This window comes from Lissotriton helveticus, chromosome 1_1 (genome assembly GCF_964261635.1).
Source record: "Lissotriton helveticus chromosome 1_1, aLisHel1.1, whole genome shotgun sequence".
In the NCBI taxonomy this organism is placed as follows: domain Eukaryota; kingdom Metazoa; phylum Chordata; class Amphibia; order Caudata; family Salamandridae; genus Lissotriton; species Lissotriton helveticus.
In genome coordinates, this window is record NC_136057.1 from 760414418 (window position 1) to 760433843 (window position 19426).

General features: G+C 43.0%; 1 protein-coding gene across 1 annotated transcript in view; it reads right to left on the reverse strand.

The window, feature by feature from the left end:
• CNTN1 (contactin 1) overlaps positions 1 to 19426 on the reverse strand; it is a 664003-nt gene that overhangs the window by 75228 nt on the left and 569349 nt on the right. The window contains exon 22 of the mRNA XM_078674301.1: positions 12759 to 12915. Within this exon, the coding sequence (XP_078530427.1) occupies positions 12759 to 12915 (157 nt within the window). The remainder of the gene's footprint in view (positions 1 to 12758; positions 12916 to 19426) is intronic.

Consider the following 19426-nt stretch of genomic DNA (forward strand, 5'->3'; position numbering starts at 1 on the left):
TGATGTCTCCAGAGGGAAGGCTAATGCAGATGGAGGCATTCCCTTTGCGGGAAATATCGAATGGGAATTACGTACATGTGCCCTGGAGTAGGGGAGATTTGGCTGCATTTACCAACTCGTTTCCGAAGTTAAGGGAAAGTCCTGTAGAGTGGTACAAGCAGGTAGAGAGGTTTGTCAAGATTTCAAAGGTGTTGTGGATTGATTTGAACACCTTGTTTGATATTGTGGTTCCAGGAGACTTGTGGATAGCATGCAAGGTTAGTGTCGATTGGCCAACTGTAGAACCAGAAAGGGATCCTCGTACGAATGGACCGTCAGAAAGTGTAATGTTAAAATATGAAAGGGTGATTACATGGTTGAAGGATAAAGTGCCACCACAAGACATAGACTGGGTAAAAATAGACCGAACAAGACAGGAACCAAAGGAGACAGTTCACGAGTATTATGAACGATTGCTGAAAGCATTCAAACAATACAGTGGACTAGATGTAATGGACCCCAAAGATATAGGACAGTTTGTATCAAAGTTTGTTTTGGGGTTGAGACCTGACATTTGTCTGATGATTCAACAGCATTTAATTTGTTGGCAAAACAAACCATTGGATGAGATTTTGAGATATGCAAGATACTGTAGTGATGAAATAGAGTCCAAAGCAAAGAAATTAAAGGAAAAATTGATGGTGGTGCAGATGCAGTCAGCTGCAAAGGGAGGACAGCAGCAACAGGGAACAGGGACCATGGGACGGAAATCAAACAATCAGAATAGGGACAACGAGGAAAACCCTAGACCTAGGATAGATCTTGCTACATTGAAAAAAATGACAAAGTGCCACCAGTGTCACCAGGTGGGACATTGGAGACGCGAGTGTCCCTATAACCCTGAAAATGGAGAAATAGAAGTGGAGGAGGAAGTTCAGGAAGTTCCAGTTCATAGGGTGACAGTGTCAAGAAGTAATGCGGCCAAAGGGGGGACTTCGGCTCCACGAGCTCAGTTCCCTCAGCCACCAAAGATTACGACAGGAGGAAAAGTCTATAGACAAATGCCTTTGTTCACAGGTAAAGAAGAGTGTTACTACGTTGATCCATTGACGGGACGACGTGTAAGTAGAGAGGAGGACTGTACCCTCGGGGCAGTTCTAGAAGTGGATCAAAGAGGACCGTTCGTTGAGGCTGAAGTGGCAGGGTGTCCTACAACATTCTTGGTGGATACTGGAGCTACTCGATCAACTCTGAGATCGGCAGTGGTTCCAGATCTACCAATGTCGGGGGAAACGATTCAGGTGGTAGGAGTTGCAAATAAGAGGATGACTAGCCCTTTGACGGAACCAGTGTCAGTGAAAATAGGAAACTACTCGGATGAACATCAGTTTGTAGTGTGTGATTCAAGTCCTGTGTGTTTGTTAGGAAGGGACTTATTGTGCAAACTGAACTGCACCATATACTGCACACCTCAGGGAGTAGAGGTACAGACTACAGACGATGATGCTACCTTCAAGGTTGTTAATTCGAGAACATGCATAGAACTGTATCCTACCCTGACAGTGGAGGAGCTCCCATGGGATTTACGAGGTGCAGTGTCATCCGAGGTATGGGATTTTACTGGGGAAGAGATAGGACTGATTAAAGGAGTAGAACCAGTGAAGATTATGGTTAAACCAAATGCTGACTATCCAAGAACGCCCCAGTACAAACTGACCCCGGAGATGATTGCAGGAATAAAACCCGTAATCGACTCTATGATTCAACAGGGAATACTGAAGGAAATCGTGGGAAGTCCATGCAACTCCCCGATTATGGGTTTGCAGAAACCTAGTGGGAAATTTAGAATAGTGCAGGATCTCCGAAAGATTAACAACATAGTTGTTTCATGTTGTCCAGTGGTACCGAATCCATCAGTGATATTGTTTCAGATACCATTCCAAGCTGAGTGGTTCACAGTGATAGATCTTTGTCAGGCTTTCTTTTCAATCCCATTGGATGAAGAGAGCCAGTACCTTTTCGCTTTTAAAATGGAAAATCGCGTTTTAACATGGTGTCGTATCCCCCAAGGGTTTACAGACAGCCCATCAATATTCAACCAGCTGTTGAAGAAAAATCTTGAAAGTCTGGTACTGCCCCGGAACTCGGTTCTGGTCCAGTACATAGACGACCTACTTGTTGCGTCAGAAACAGAAGAGGCTTGTAAGACAGATACCATTGCCTTGCTGAACCATTTAGCTGAAAATGGACACAAGGTATCTCCGAGCAAATTGCAGTACTGTCTGACAGAAGTACAGTACTTGGGACACCGGATAGAAAAAGGAAAGCGCAAAGTGTCACCAGATAGGATAGAGGCGATAATGAAAATGAACGCGCCTACGACACAGAGAGAAGTCAGGATGTTCCTAGGAATGGTTGGTTATTGCCGACAGTGGATAGCTAACTTTTCACTGAAAGCAAAACCCTTACAAAAACTGATGCACAAGGAGGTGAGTGATCCGGTACCATGGGACAATGATTGTTTGATGGCGTTCCTTCAGCTGAGAGAAGACTTGTGTCGTGCTCCGGCTTTGGGAATGCCGGACTATGAGAAACCATTTGCACTTTTCTGCTGTGAGAGAGAAGGCTGTGCTTTGTCAGTCTTGGTACAAATTCATGGAAATGCCTGTAGACCAGTTGCTTACTTTTCGTCTACCTTAGATCCAGTAGCCGCAGCGTTGCCCGGATGTCTCAAATTCGTTGCTGCAACAGGTGTCAGCATTGAACAGTGTGAAAATATTGTAATGGGACACCAGTTAGTGGTGTATGTACCGCATTCTGTAGAATTGTTGATGACCAGGACCAAGACACAGCACATGACCAACAGTAGGCTCACGCGCTACGAGCAAGTTATACTTGCTGCGGAGAACGTGACCCTTAAGAGGTGCTCTGTTTTGAATCCTGCTACATTGATGCCACTTCCTAATGATATTGAAGGCGAAGAATGTGAAGATCACGATTGCCTTGATGTGACTGAACTATGCACGAAACCAAGACCAGATATCGTGGATGAGCCGTTGATCGACCGTGATGAAATTTTCTTTGTTGATGGCTCATGTTTAAGAGACGATACTGGTCGGTTGAGAGCAGCTTATGCTGTTTGCACCATTACTGGAGTTGTGGAAACCGCTTGCCTGGAAGGAGTACACTCCGCTCAGGTAGCAGAAATCATTGCATTGACACGTGCCTGTATAGCAGGAAACAAAATTAGAGTCACCATCTATACGGATAGCCAATATGGTTTCGGTGTAGTTAATGATTTTGGGCAATTGTGGTCTCAGAGAGGTTACATGACCTCCTCTGGTTCGCCTATTCGAAATGGAGAATTTGTGCGATTACTGTTAGAAGCATTACAAGGTCCAGCTGAAATCGCAATCGTTAAATGTGTAGCCCACACCAAAAATACTGATTTTGTGTCACAAGGTAATAGATATGCAGATGAAGTTGCCCGCTATTGTGCGGAGCAAGGATATTCTTTCACGGGGGTGGAAGTAGGTGGGGTTCAGGAAAAGACCGAATTAAACATGATGTTAGAAACAGTAGATACTTGGGAGGATTTGAAAAGCATGCAAGAAAATGCACCTGATTCTGAGAAAAAGGCATGGGAAACAGCAGGATGTGTGAAAAGTGAAATGGATTTCTGGGTTTCAGCAGATGGAAGAGCAGTGTTACCTGAGGAATTAGTGAGTCCAATGGCACGACAGATACATGGTCCAGTACACCTAGGAAGAGATGCCATGCTGAGGGTATTCAGGCAGACTTGGTATTGCCCTAAGTTTAGGATTGCCGCAGAAGCAGTGTGTAGGAGATGTGTCACATGTCAGCAACTAAACGTAGGGAAAAGAACACCAGTTACAATGAGTCACATTGGGAGGTCTGGGGGGCCTTTCAACAGAATGCAATTAGATTTTATTGAAATGCCAAAAAGCAACCACCTCAGGTATGTTCTGTTGGTTGTATGCATATTTTCCAGATGGTGCGACACACTCACAGTAGCAAAGTTGTTGCTTAGAGAGTTGATCCCGCGCTACGGGGTGCCAAACTCCCTGGAATCAGATCGAGGAACTCATTTTAACAGTGAAGTTGTGAAAATGCTTTGCTCTGTATTGAACATTGATCAGAAGTTGCACTGTAGCTATCGACCAGAGGCTTCAGGTATCGTGGAGCAGATCAACGGCACGTTGAAGTCCCGAATAGCCAAAGTATGTTCATCGACTTCCTTAAGTTGGCCTGATGCTCTGCCTTTGGTGCTCATGAGTATGCGTAGCACACCAGACAGGAGGACAGGCCTCTCTCCGCATGAGATCCTGATGGGGAGGGCAATGAGACTTCCAACTGTCCCAACCACTGCTTTGTTGAACATTACAGATGACCTAATCCTGGATTACTGCAAGGGACTGACTGACGCCATTCATTCTGTGTCCTTCCAGGTGCAGGCTGCTGAGGTCCCATCTTCCAGAGACTTGTGTCATGATCTGTGCCCAGGGGATTGGGTTTTACTGAAAAAACATGTCCGGAAAAACTGCCTAGACGTGCGCTGGAAGGGGCCCTACCAGGTCATTCTTACCACGAATACCGCTGTGAAGTGCGGAGGGTTGCCGAATTGGATCCATGCTTCCCATACTCGGAGAGTTCCAGCACCCCTAGAAGAAACAGCTCCTCTCGCCGATGAAGATTCAGTTGTGGACGGTGAGCCACTAGAGGGGATCAGTCAAGCTGTGGGGGTGTCCGAAGAAGTTGGGAGCACTACAGAACCAGAAGAAGAAGGACAGAACGGCAGTGAAACTGAAGTTGCCACAGAAGGAGAAAGCTGCTGTGAAAACAACTCAGACACAGAACAAGTCCAGAGTGATCAAGAACAGAGTGAGAGGACAAGAAATAGGAGAACCAGGTGTGGAGCAGCTACTTGGCCTGAAAGAAAAAAGAGGTCAAGCTTGAAGCCAGCTTGAGAGGAAACTCTTGCTCCTATATCCGAAGACTCGGATCTGGACGAAGGTGTGCAAGAGCAGGAACAGGAAGGTCCAAGGAGATCAAGGAGGGTGCGAGTGCCTTGCAGAAGATACTCTACTCCTGAGTGGACCTACCTCGCTGCAAATGTCAGAAGCACGCAGAACTGGGAGGGTGAGGCAAGTGACCCTGACCAGAGTTGACCCCATCATAACAGTGGAAATAGAGTTACTAATACCAGGATTGGAGGTCGAAGGATTGCTGACTCTCAATATTGTCTATCCTCCTCTCCTGAGTGGAATAAGAGAATTGGTCTTAAACACAGTAGAATTTCCGGTTTGTTGTTCAAGGAGTCCAATACTCGAGGAGCTCCTTCTTCGTTTAGAAATACTAGAAGGTGTGATGAGAGTCGTTGGAACACGTATAATTCCAGATTGCTAAAAACTTTGTAAATAAATTAATGAAGAGATAACCTAGCGCCGAGTGGAAGAAGGAACCAGGGGCTTCCATTTAGTAGACAGAAAAGGGCTAGGGTTGTCTGTTGCTATAGAACACAAAGACTGATGTTGCGGAGAAGACTATCAGCTTCCAGGTGTGGTTCGACAAGAGACATTGTGTGGTGAAAGAAATTTGGAACTACACTGTTTGAGATCATGGAGGCTGGCAACCCGAACCGCAGGGCCAAATGTATAATAGGCACACTTTTAGTGGGAGTGATTTTTCTTATAGCTTTAGTGGTTACAATATCATATGTAGTGGGACATGAAAACGAAGAGAAAGCAACAACAAAACCAAAGATTACATCGACACAGAAACCTACTATTGCTAGTAAAAAGGGGGACAATACAGAGAAAGACAAAGCTTTACTAGCAGCTGAGACTCGTAGGTTACATGTAGATGAATCACAGGGGAACTTTAAATCGAATGCATATGCTAAATTGCTATACGAATATGTTGATCCTATGGAGGCTAAAAACTGTTATGTCTGTATGAAACTGCCAGCCTCTGTAGACGAAGGTATCAGATACCATCATCTTCCATTGACTTATGGAATCACATGTAGTTTGTTGCTGAGCATATTTTATGAACGAGATGGGTTCGAATACTATTTTTCGAACTTTGATTCAGTGTTACCAGAAGTGCCGAATTACAAACATTTAAATAAATGGGATTATTATAAGAGTGAAGACAGATTACAGAAATTTTTCCTTCCTTGGAAAACATTAGATACTTCACATGCCCGGAGAAATAATTTGTCTTGTAAAGTGTCAGAAATTGAGAAAAAGTTTATAGGGCAGGTGGATGATCGATACAGGAGACAAAAGATTTTAAAATCTTCAGGTCAATGGAAAACAGATTGGACCGAGGAAGAAAGGGCACACCAAAGAAAGGGTAGCAATGGTCCAATAGCTCTAGATAGAGAGAAAAGGGGGAAACTGTGCATACACAGAAGTGAAACTTATTACGAGAATGTGTTTGTGGGAAAAGTAAGCTGTGAACATGCTTTCCAATTAGAGTACTATTCTAAGGACTTCTTGAAAGAAATGCAGGTGATCCCAAATGTATATTTTGTCTGTGGGAGAAATGCATACGTGAAACTACCAGAGAATTGGTATGGGTCATGCTATTTGGCAATTGTCTTTCCCAAAATATACCATGCTAAGGATTTAGAAATCATAGAGGGAAAAACACAAGCTAGAGGAAGAAGGGATGTAAGCGCTGAGGAGGTAGTTGGAGACGTGTTTGGTGCTATGTTTCCTATTTTGGGGATAGCACTAAATGATGTCAAGATTAGAAGATTGGCAACAGTTGTAGATAGGTTGTCCGCCAGTACTGCTAGATCACTAATGCTGGTGGAAGGAGAAATGCAATCGATAAGGGCAATGGTTCTTCAGAACCGACTTGCTCTAGATGTTCTGTTAGCTAAAGAGGGAGGAGTCTGTAAGGCTTTGAAGGTCCAGGAATGTTTCACTTACATTCCAGACAATTCAAAACCGTTAGAGAAGTACATTCGAAACATTACTGAAATACATCATGAGGTAGAGGATTTGACAAAGGTAACAGTGTGGGAAAAAGTAGGTCAAGGAATGGGTAAAGTTGGAGGTTGGTTTGCCAACCTAGGAAAGAATATCATTTGGTACATACTGAAACCTATTATCATAGTAGTGATTTGTATAATCACTTTGTGGGGATTGGTGCGGCTGTATCAATGGTATAGATCAAACAAGTTGCAAAGAACCATGAGAAGGCAAGAGAGGAGATTGACTGTGATGCAGGATAATCAGTACAGGAGTCTAAAGGCTTTAGAGATGATGAAACGAGGGGGTACTGAAACGACTTCAGTTTGACTCAGTCCATACCTCAGGGATGGTGTTTTGAGGGTGATGACTACTGAAAGTCATCAAAGGGGGGATTGAGAGAGCACAAATTAAGAAAAACTGTAGTAGTGCACCATATTTACAAGCACGTTGTATTAGTTTAGTGAACAGTATATAAGAGTGTCGAAATTATAGAGTGAAGGTACATAATAGTGTTTAATTAGAATAGAATACTTATATAGAGTGTGAAAAGCTAAATGTAGATGTGTTCAGAGATGTTAGAATGATGTTGAAATCTCATGTTATGTGGCTGTTGTAAGGGAAAATGTAATTCTGCTAGACGTGGAAATGTGTAGGCCACATGGCAGTTCACAAAGAGTACAAGAAACTGATGTATTTCCACATAATCTGGATTTTAATGTTATTATGATTCACGTACTACTGAACCTAAGACTGATATATATATTTTAGACGTTTATATAATCATTGTGTGTAATGAGTTAGAATATCGTTTAAACTAAAGAAGTTAAATGTTTGCAGAAGTGCATAGGCCCGTTTCATGGAATCCTATCAGGCCTGAATAGATAAAGTCATTTCTTTTGATCTGCATGTGCTCTTTAGAGAAAAGTTGTGTTAGGCACAGGACGCTGAGCCTGTTACATGGTTTACGACTTAAAGATATGGTGGAGGCCGGAATTTGGGGCCCACAGAGAAAGTGTCTTTTGCAGGTGCGAGGGGGTTTAATCAGGAAAGTGATGAATAGACTTTTGTTCAAGAGAGCCTGGTACAGGCCTGGAGGAGTCTTCAGGAATTTCCTGGAGGTACCGTCTTGCCGGAGAGGAGCCTGGGAAGCAAGGTCAACGCTAACGATGGGCCTAGAAGGAGTACCAGCATGGAAGTTGCCGCCAGAACCAACACCACGTGAGGGGCGTCTTTGGGGGCGTTTCTAATGTAAATGTGATTTTGTATTAGGGACAGCACCCCTGGGTGGAGGAGAGGCAGATGATCTGAGGAACCTAAGAGAGCGGATGGATAGGCAGATAGGGAACTGCGAGACATCGACTTTGAACAAAGACTAAGGGAAGTGTGTGTTCTTCTTTGGAAGTCACCACTGCTGACACCTTTTTAGGTTAAGATCTTGCTAAGTAGGGATGTCACTTAGTCTAGTGTATGGACAGTCTAATCTGATTTCTTTCCTTTCTGTAAATGACTCACAAGCTACAGCTTGTGTTTATCATCGTAACTTTGATAATTCTAGAATTTGTTTTGGTGATATTCTTCTGCCGACTAAGAGCATTTAGAAAATTCATGTTTGTATTGATACCCGTATATCTTTTGAATCTTATTTTGAGATGTTTGTATCTCCAGTTAAGTTTGGCTTTGTAATAAACTTTTAAACTTTTAAGCTTCAGTGGTTCTTTAGAGTGGAGTAAGTCTTTAACTGATTAACCTAGTAGTGGATTGCCTTTTACTCAATGACAGGTACCAACGGTTCAGTCGACCTGAGTTGGGATCTAGATCTATAACTATAGACCAGAAATCCCGCGTTAACATTCACATAGAAATGGCTCTCTTCTCCCCTCTCCCTAGCGCCAGCGTAACTTCATCTGCCAAGTGGCACAAACACACCTTAGTGCCATAGCACTGGGGTTTGCTTGTGAGTCTAGGACAGGTATTGTACAGGAAGGGTATCCTTCCTGTACAAAATACTATGTTTAGACAAGTGAAAAAGCGTTTCCTATTTTTTATGTGTGCTGCACAGTGCAGCACGCATGCAAAGTCGGAAAAGCACAGAGAAATTTAAATCTTTCTCTGTTTAATGCCTGCTTTTTAGTGTCGTGAATTTTTGTCACTAAACCCTTTCTACTGATGTTTGAGAATAAGGTTTAGCGTCAAACCTCATGGGTGGTAGCATGGGTTTGCTCATGTACCACTCCTTGACGCAAAGTATTGCAAAGCAGCGTTTCACGCTGCTTTGAGTTATTTTTCCATACAAACCAATTGAAATACCACTTTGCGTTGGTTTGTGAATACCCATACATTTTTTGCATTGCTTTAGCATTACAAAAGTAAATCCAACCGGACGCGAAACCTTTGAGAATCTAAGCCCACGTGTGTAGCAGCCGCGGGCCGTGGAGGGAGTTACGGTGGGGCAGGGAGGCGGGGAGGGGGAGGGGCAGGGTTATCGAGGGCTAAAAACCGGCATATGGATAATTACAGGTAAGTAAACAATTTAAATAATAAAATTAATTTCTTAGCACGCACTGCATCGCAAAATGTTCGTCGGAACAAGTGACGTTCTGGTGGAACAATCCCCTTATACATATGCCTCTAAGTGTTAGATTTCAAAGATGCAAAAAGGTGACCTCTTTACCTATTCACTACATTCTATCAATAATAAAGGACACAATTTACAAAGGTACCCTACTGACGACTCTGATGACAATATATTATTCAGCTGTGTGTATTTATATACACACTTTAAATAGCATACACGTTCTAAGTTTGTAACATCTGACAGAATAAGACATAGATCAAGAATACTTAGACAACATAATTGCACCCTTAGAATAATTTACATGTATTGTAACAGGGTTGAAGGTTTCTGAATTCAGTTGCCTGATTAGCGGTAAGCGAATTAAGATGCTGGCACAGACTTTCATGGGATATTCATAACCAGAAACGATATCTGGAATCAGTATGCTCAGCAGTAACATGTGCAGCCAATGTAAATTGTTGAAATTGGCAGTAAATTAAATCAGATGGTGAAGAAGATTGAGTTGCAGTGGTAAACCTCTTGTGGGTTACAAATGTAGAGGTAAGTAAAACTTTCTGTCTGGGCACAGAGCATGATGCAGGCTGGCTCGGGTAAAATTTTAAAGTTTAGCTCAGTTTTCTTTCTTCTATTTGGTACTCTTCGTGGAACACCCTTGATTTACCCACCGCCACCCTTTCTTCAAATTCACCACTAACAGAATATGCTTGCTGTTTCTACTTTTTCTGGACTTATCCAAGAAAGCCAAGCTGTGCATATTTGCCTGTTGAAATAAGGTTGCAATCACTTAATTTTACAGGATGTACCCGATTTCTTTTTTCGTTCATAATTTGAACAGAAATAAGGCAAGTACACTTGGTAGGGCTTCTTTATTTTGTAGAACTCTTTAGAGGTGTTCTCCAATGAACGGACCAATATGGTAAAAAACAAATCTTGCAGTTAGTCACGAAGGAAAGCCCAACGTCGCATTTGAATCCTACTGAAAAAAGTCTATTTATGTAATCGACTGACTCTTAAAATAAAACGATGTCCTTGCTTCAAGCAGTGCTTCATTTGAGCTGTGGTTGTAAGTGGAACCCATCGGCGCTCATTTTTGGGGACCAGCACTTGTTTTTCCCCATAAGACTTTGACCCAGAGTAAAAGAGAGAAAAACACATGAAAAAGGAGGAAAAGAAAGTCAGAAATACTGTGACAAAGGGAAAAAAGTGGGCAAGAAAAAGAACATGCAAGAGTGAGATAATGGTACATGGTTTGTATGGTGATGGATGAAAGAAAGAGGCATGAAGTGAAATCAAGAATACACAGCCTTGATATCTGGTGGTCCTTCAGCACCACCCGCTTCGGGTTTCTGAGGCATCTTTGGGCACCAGCACTTACTATTTTACAAATGAGGCCCTGGATCCAAGTATGTGCAACCTGGACCGTGCTTCATTAATAAATCATAGATAAGATCAAAGAGGTATATGGGAACAGCACAGTAAAACAGTTCCAGATCCTACGCCTAGATACATCTTACGCAGGATGTGAATAGGCCTCCTAGTTTTCCCAATTAAAATACAGCTTGATTAGAATGGAAAGAACGTAAAGGAATTTGAATGTAGTATCAGGGGTCAGAGCCTTTTGACTCATACATTTCGTAGCGCCCTGCATCGCATTTTGCGAAGCAGGGCACGCTATGAAATTCGTTTTATTAATTTAATTCTTCACTTACCTGCAATCATCCATAGTCCGGTGTTTATCACCACCCACCCTGTCCCCATCCCCCCCCCTCCACCCCCTCCCTGCCTGTCTGCCCCACCGCAACTCCCTCCACGGGCCGCGGCTGCTGTTTAGGTTGATATGCATGCAATGAAAGAATGTCAGATGTGTTGGTCTTTCCCAGTATGTACACAAAATAAAAGTAATTTATATAGTGCTTACTACCCCTGAGGAGGCGTTGAAATAATTTAAGTACCACTATTAGGCATTGAAATAATTTAAGTACCACTATTTTTTCTTTTAAAGCACTATGAGTAGAGGAAATTTACTCAGACAAAAGACAACATTATTTTATGTGCAGCTTACAAAATTGTGAATCTTCTGCCAAAATCAGGAGGGTTTCCCTATATACTCGAAATGTGCTCCAATGTACTCAGGATAGACATGTTAAACATATATGTGAGGGCTTAGGATCTGATGCCACTTCCTGTGATCCCACGCGACGTGATGCCATGCGCCACGATGTCACGCGCTGCGATATCACGTGCCGTGATGCCACCTGCTTTCTTAGTAACTAGGTTAGCCCCCACTTCTTTTTTTAGGACTTGTGCCCTGTTGGCGACCTGCTTTAAGGTTTAATGCCATTCGAACCATCAGAGCTGCAAGTAGCTACATATTTGCTTTGAATAATGTATCGATGGCAATTACACTGGCCTAGCATTTAAAACTATTATGAGATACTATAATAGAAGAGAAGTAACAATTCTGCGGCACGCTACTCTGGTCTCAGTCATCCAAATATACTGCTTTATTCAGCACAACATTTTTGGGCGTATGTCGTGTTGCGAAGTTCATTTCTCTAGCAAGCCTGCAGCTGGTTAGATTGATACACTAACAATTTATACTTGAAATTCTACCTGTTAGGAACTCTGCCTTTCTGCGGTGCACTTGTATAACCAATCAGTCATGCATCAGAATAAACATTCTGCAGGATTAACACTGAATTACTGTACAATGTAGTTCATATACACACATATGGAGTGGTGTGGCTCACTGGCTAGAGGCGGCAGACCCGGAGGCAGAGGTCGGCCCGGGACCAGGGTTCGATTCCCGACGCGGCCGGGTCTTGGGCCATGGTCAGCGGACTCGATAATTCTCGCCTCGGTGCCTACTCTAACCATGGGTCCCACTCAGCAACTCTGGGCAATAGCTTGCTTAATCTCTACTAACGGCCCCATCAGCGCCGGGGATGCTTGTCTTCACCTTGGCGATGCCCAGGAGGGATCATCTCACAGGGAAAGCCAGGATGGGTTCCCCAGCGGTATACAGCGCCGGGACGCCCCTTTGCTGGGGCAGCTGTGCGCTTTACAAGTATACAACATTTAACATACAGGCGTGTAACATTCCGTGGCAAGTACTGAAGTGATTCATGCTCTCTCCGTAAAGTGAAAAGCGCAGTGCTCGCTAGTTCGTAATATGTAATCAAAGTTTTTAAGCTTACCTGAAATTTTCACTTGTGCTACTTCCCCGTCTCCGCCTTCACTGTGCGCTCTGACCTCCACAACATACTCTCCGCTCGCTGGGACTGGCACGGTGATTTTATGGAGGCCGGTCTCAAACAGCTCGCCTTTTACCTGCCCGTCTGGCCTATAAAGAACCTTGGAAAATATAACATGTTTAAAATTACAATTACAGGTAATGTCTTCTTATTCAACTATATATGAGCATTGAGTCAAAAGTGTGTCATGCTTATAAAAACAGAGAGGGACTTTTTAAGATCGCCAGGGACTCTTAAAAGCGACACACCACCTTGCTTTTTATATCCTGAGTTAAGAAACGTTATTCAAGAGTTCCATGTTACAGACTTAATTGTCATCAAGGCAAATGGACTGTCAAACTTGCAGTCTTTGTTTGGTAATGAACAGGCCCAGTTCACTCCTTTCTCGAGCACAGGGCAATCCACTGGCTTCTAAGTTCTTGCTACTAAATTCAAGTCACAATCTTAGCACTTCGGAAGGTAGGGGCGGGGAGGGGTGGGGTAGCCGTGATGTCAGAGGGAGAGGCAAGCATGGATGCTTCCCTAGGAGAAGATTGTCTAGCTCTGGGAATGATAAAAGCTAAAGGGCACAAATCCTTGTTTGGTTTTGGGCTCTGTTTGTGAAAAGGGGACGGCACGCAACACCACCCTCCCCAAAATAATCTAGACATGAACCTCAAGTGTGCGGCAGTGATCAAAGTGCAAACCGCCTGTAGAGGAGTTCCAGACAATTAAAAATAGCTTTTTTTTTCCAAAAGCAAGGCATGGATGCTGCCAGCCTTGCTACGACAAAGACCTAAGAATTTCCATGATCCACAATAGTAAGACAATTGACTGAAAAGATGGTCCTGCTGGGTTTTTCTGGCAGCACCATTCCATTAGACTCAGTGTTGATCCGAGGTGCGTTGGAGAACACTGTTATGCACAGATTTAATGGGCTAGCATCATTACACATTACAGTGTGTTGCGGATGGCTATCTCTGTAACTTCAGAATTGTGTTACTTTTTATATTTCTGAAACGTATGTGTCTCTGGCTCCTCTAAAATGGATAACAAAGATGTCTAATAGAAGCTGTGAAGAATTAAGAAAATAAGCACATCCTAATTTCAATCTCCGCCTGGGCCTTCATTTACTCCAAATTCATTCCATGATCTCTAAATTAAGCTCCTCATTATTAAATATAATCCTGCCATGTACCTTCCAGCAGGTTAACACAGAAACACATGAGAATGGGCAGTGGACCTAGAAATACTACCAAAGAACTCTCACCATTATTCACCCATATTATGTTTTGTTAACAGATAACATTTCACTTATCCTTGTGTGCACTTCTCAGTATGCACCTTCTGCCCAAATATGCCTCCCTCACCAGGAAGATATGATACACAAAAGCGAAAACAGAGCTGCACCACATAAGAAGCAAAAAGGCGATATGTTACAATAAAGTATATCACAATTTGATAATAAAAGATTCTGGCACGATCCAGTTGCGTTTATTTCTTTATTGTTGCATCATTTGAAATTCATAAAAACATAAGCCAACGCATTTCATCCAGTAAAACCTTGGACTTCTAAAAGGCAGAAATAATTTGATGCATCAGTGTCAAAACCTCCAATGGTCAGGAAACATTCCTTTGAGGTATGAGCCAAGGAGCGGTGTCTGTATGTTCTCACCAAGAATGAAAACTGTCGCAGTGCATGGGTCGAGTAGACAACTCAAGCGGTATTGAGAGAAGCTACAAGCCATGCAGCCAACAAATCCTAGAAAGTCCCAGTTCTTTGTATGGTGTTTCCAAAGATAAGTAACCTTAGGTTGGATGGGGAATTAACCCCCCTGCCATATACACTTTAATAGGTGTCAACAGGGTCGATGAACCAGCTAAGCAGCGTGGTGCCTCCTCAATGTAGAGAGCCATTGAACGAGAATTTTTTATTCTTAAATTGTGGTATACTGTATTGTAACATATAACCTCTTTACTTCTTATGTGGTGCAGTTCTGTTTCGCTTTTGTGTACCTTCCAGCAGGTGTACGACATTGCAATGCATGCTTTACCACACATTTTTTACAATGCATACTTTTACCATGCATGCCTTTACCAGGCAGGTAAGCATAAATATATTGTAAGTACATATATGTGTGTGTGTGTGTGTGTGTGTGTGTGTATATATATATATTCACTGAAAAAACCATAGGTTTCAAGCATGTTATACTTAGATATTAGCATTTAAAAAACCTTAGAAATTCACTTAAAAAAAACATAGGTTTCAGGGACGTTATAGTTAGTTGGACATTTCACTTGTACAAAACCATAGAAAGCTGGCCTTGATAGTTAGTTCAGCTAACAATAACTCGCACACCCGCAATGCACTGCTGATGACGTCACATATTACATCATTCATGACATGGTCAGTGACATCACTGATGACATCACTGATGACATCCCAAATGACATCACTGATGACATCATCCAGTGAATGTGTGTTTCTATAAAGTTTAAATATGTATTATATGTATATATATATATATATATATATATATATATATGCCAAGGTGTATTGAAGAATGAGTGGGTGTATAAGTGTCTGGATGGAGAATTTAGTAGGTGTGTGATTATATGTGTCTTACTGAATGCATGAGTTAGTGAGTAAACTGGGTGAATGTCTGTATCAAGAAAGGTAGAGGATTGTGCCCTCACAATTGTCAATAAAGGTTCATAAGAAAATTCAGGCGTTCTTTGAAAGTTTAGTATGCTTAAGTATTATTTCGTTTTTCACAGTATAGTAGGACAGCCGACACGTGTTTCGCCCAAAAAGACTGTTTAGGACGTGGGCTTTTTCAAGGCTGATGGGGTCAACATCGGGAAAGATAAACGTGTATGAGAAAGACAAGATTCCATTTCGGAAGTGAGGAAAGGAAAAGAATAGAATTAAATAGTTTTTTATAGAGTGGAGGGGTGGAATCATTGGGAACATAGAGTGGCAGAGCAAAGAGAGACAATATATATATATATATATATATATATATATATATATATATATATATCCTCGCTCTCTGCCCCAAGGTATGCGGCACTCTTTTCGGCGGGTGCAGTCCAAGCGCGTCGGAGCCTCGCTCTCTCTATATTCAAGCTCAATCCCTCCCGGTCCCGGGTGGGAAATAAAGACTGCACACACGGGAATCTTCAATTCAAAAAGCAACTTTACTCGCACAGACGCGTTTCGGAAGCCACGCTTCCTTCCTCAATGTTGTTACTTCGCAACGCGCGTTGAAGATTCCCGTGTGTGCAGTCTTTATTTCCCACCCGGGACCGGGAGGGATTGAGCTTGAATATATATATATATATATATATATATATATATATATATATATATATATATATATATATATATATATATATATATATATATATATCTATATATTTTTTTTTTTAAATGTTAAGGAGGGAGGCTCTATTGGCCCGGAGAGCCCATCCCCCGGGACTGTGCCTCTTACTTTTTAAATTGTTTTCAATTTATTGATGGAGGGGCCCTGGGGCCGGCCCTTTGTGTTGGGGACCGAGGGGGGAGCCCCAATGCCCCAAGGTCCCACCAGGTTCCCACCTCCTACGGGAGTAGGCACTGCTTTTCTACAAGGAGAGCTGCTGACATGCAGTTCCCCTTGTGGAAAAGCATTTCTGCTTTGCTTCATTGAAGCGAGAGCAGGTTTCCCTGCTTTTGCTACAATGAAGCAAAGCAGTTTGCTATGGCAGGGCGGGAGCCGCGCGGCTTCCACCCTGCCATAGAAAACAGCAGTGTCCCGGGGGGGGCATCATAGGAAAGTGCAGGAGCCTGCCCGGGGGGGTTGCGGTCCCCAGGGCCATTAAGGGCTCCAGGAGGGGGGACGCGCGGCCCCCCTACCAACGTGTAAAGCCCCGGGGAGGTGGTCGCCCCGGGGGTCCGTTACGGACCCCCACATTTGAATTCTAAATGCGCCAGGGAGGTGGTGGTGCCCAGGGCAGTGTGGGGGGGCTCGAGCCCCCCCACACAAATGATGTATTACAGCCCTGGGGAGGTGGAGGTACCCGGACATTGGGGGGCCCACAAGGCCATCCCACCCTATTTTAATGAAGCCCCGGGGGTGGCGGTCCCCCAGGCATTTTGGTGGGGTGGGACCCCATGCATTATTTTCTAAATAAGCCTCAGGGAGATGGTGGCCCCCGGGGCTACTGGGGCCCCCACAGGCCCCTGCTAATATTTTTTCACAATGCCCCGGGACCTTGCCCACCCGGGTGCCTCATTAAAGTGAAGCACGGGAGCCCACACTTCATTTTTTCTTTAAATTTCTGAGGGATTCGCGACCCCAGCGGAAAATCAGCCGAAATTTTGGTCTGGTGGTCCTTGTGGGACCCCCTGAGCAGGCCTAGGGGGTCTGGGTGTTGCTACCCGGACCCCCTTTCCTTGTTTTTTAATCTTTGCTCTACAGTTGTTTTGTGACTCGGTTCTACCGAGTCACAAGATGGCTGTCAACACTTCCTGGTTTAGTGTTGGCAGCCTATCACAATGAAGCTTGTGCTCGGGAGGGTTCGCAAAACCACCACTGCCCCACATATCGAAATTTTTCTTTTTCTAATTTCTAAGCAACTACTGAATGGAATTACATCATGTAACAAAAATGGCTCTCTCTGAACCAAGGGCTACAATTTTGCCAAATTTGGTGTAATTCCATTCAGCAGTTCGGGCTGTAGCTTTGTGTAAACTTGCCTATAGAAATTAACATGGGGAAAACGCTTTTTGGCACCCTCCTATTTTTTCAGACCCTGCTTGACGAATCACCCCGAAACTTTCAAGACAGGAGCTGACCGGAGGGCCCCACTAGTTTAGAAAATTTCGCAAAGATTCGTCAACCGGCGCTAAAGATTTGAGAAAACGATTTTCCTATGGAAACTAGGTCCTAACTATAACTACCTAATGCCGACCGCCAGTAGGTTTTATATATATATATATATATATATATATTTAGAACAAAGGAGGCGGCACAGTCAGAGATCGATTTAAGCCTTATTTATTGCAAGACTTCACCCCACCAACGCGTTTCGGCCTAACTCGGCCTTGCTCACGGTTGGTTAGTCCCTCTACAGTGTTTGTATTTATACTGACCCATTTGTAGCCATTTATGAGGCATTATGGGAGATGTAGTTTTAGTGCAAGTAATTAAAAAAGAAAAGAAAGACTTTGCATCTTTTTTGCACTTAAATAATGATTATTGTTCGAAATCAAGGGTTTAGTACCCATTGTCTTTGTTAGATGTTCCACTTAGGAGTTGTTCTGGGTGTAGTACCCATTTTAGTTCTGAGGTTCTATTCCAGATGGACATGCAGATCCTCTCCAAAGTTCATCCCCTTCGGGTGTTTGGTTCGGAGTCTAATTATCATACGAGACTCCATTTGTCGCAATCTTCTGACCACATCACCTCCTCTTTCCATTTTGTCTAGAACTTTCGCTCCAAAAAAATGCATTTGCCTCCAATCCCCGTTTTGGCATGTACTCATGTGCTTCGCAGTGGCATATTGCATGTTGGCATTTTTTACTGCTCGAATATGCTCTAAGATCCTTTTTTTTAGCATGCATGTGGTGCATCCCACATATCTCATTCCACATTTGCACTCGATTATGTAGATGACGTTTTTTGAGGTACATGAGATTTGTTGATCTATTCTCATTAGCTTGCCATCTGGTTCTTCGATTGTTTTCATGCTCTTTCCAATTTTGCAGGCTTTGCAAGTGTTGCATGGTTGAAATCCTTTTCGCTGCATTTCTAGCCAGTTTTCTCTCGGTTTTTCTTGGAAGTGGCTTTTGACCAATAGGTCTTTAAGTGAAGTGTTTTTCTTGTATGTTATCTGCGGTGAGTTGCCAATGGTGTTGCCAATATCAGAATCATTTTTCAAGAGATGCCAGTATTTTCTCATTATTTTGGCAATATTGGAGCTTTCTTTGCTGTAAGTCATTATTAGTCTTGGAGGTGTGTGGGTTTCACTCTTTTTAGGTTGTTCCATCAAGGTTTGGGTGCGTGTTTTTTGATCAATTTTCTTTTTGCAATTGGTCAACACTCTTTCTTCGTAGCCTCTCGCTCTGAATCTGCATTTGCTTTCCTCAATGATTTTCTCCGCATCTTCAGCTACTGAGCAGTTCCTTTTTAGTCTTGTAAATTCGCCATATGGTATGCTTCGCAGCAGTGGTGTGGGATGGAAACTTGTCCCATGAAGCACACTGTTCGTGGCTGTCTTCTTGCGAAATAGAGTTGATTCCAACTTTTCATTGTGCACATATATTTTTGTGTCCAAGAAGTCTATTTCTTTGGTGCTTGTGTTGCATGTGAATTGCAGTCCGACATCATTATTATTGAGTTTGTTGAAATATGACTGGAATTGCTCATTTGTACCGTGCCATATAATGAACAGGTCATCAATATACCTGACCCATAACATTATTCTTTCCAGATCTTGGTGATTTTCTTCATTCCACGCTATGGTCTTCTCCCACCACCCCATAGTGATATTGGCGTAGTTTGGTGATAGAGAAATGCCCATAGCGGTGCCACAGGTTTGTCTGAATAGTTGCTTGTTGAAGAAAAAAACATTGTTTTTTAAGCATA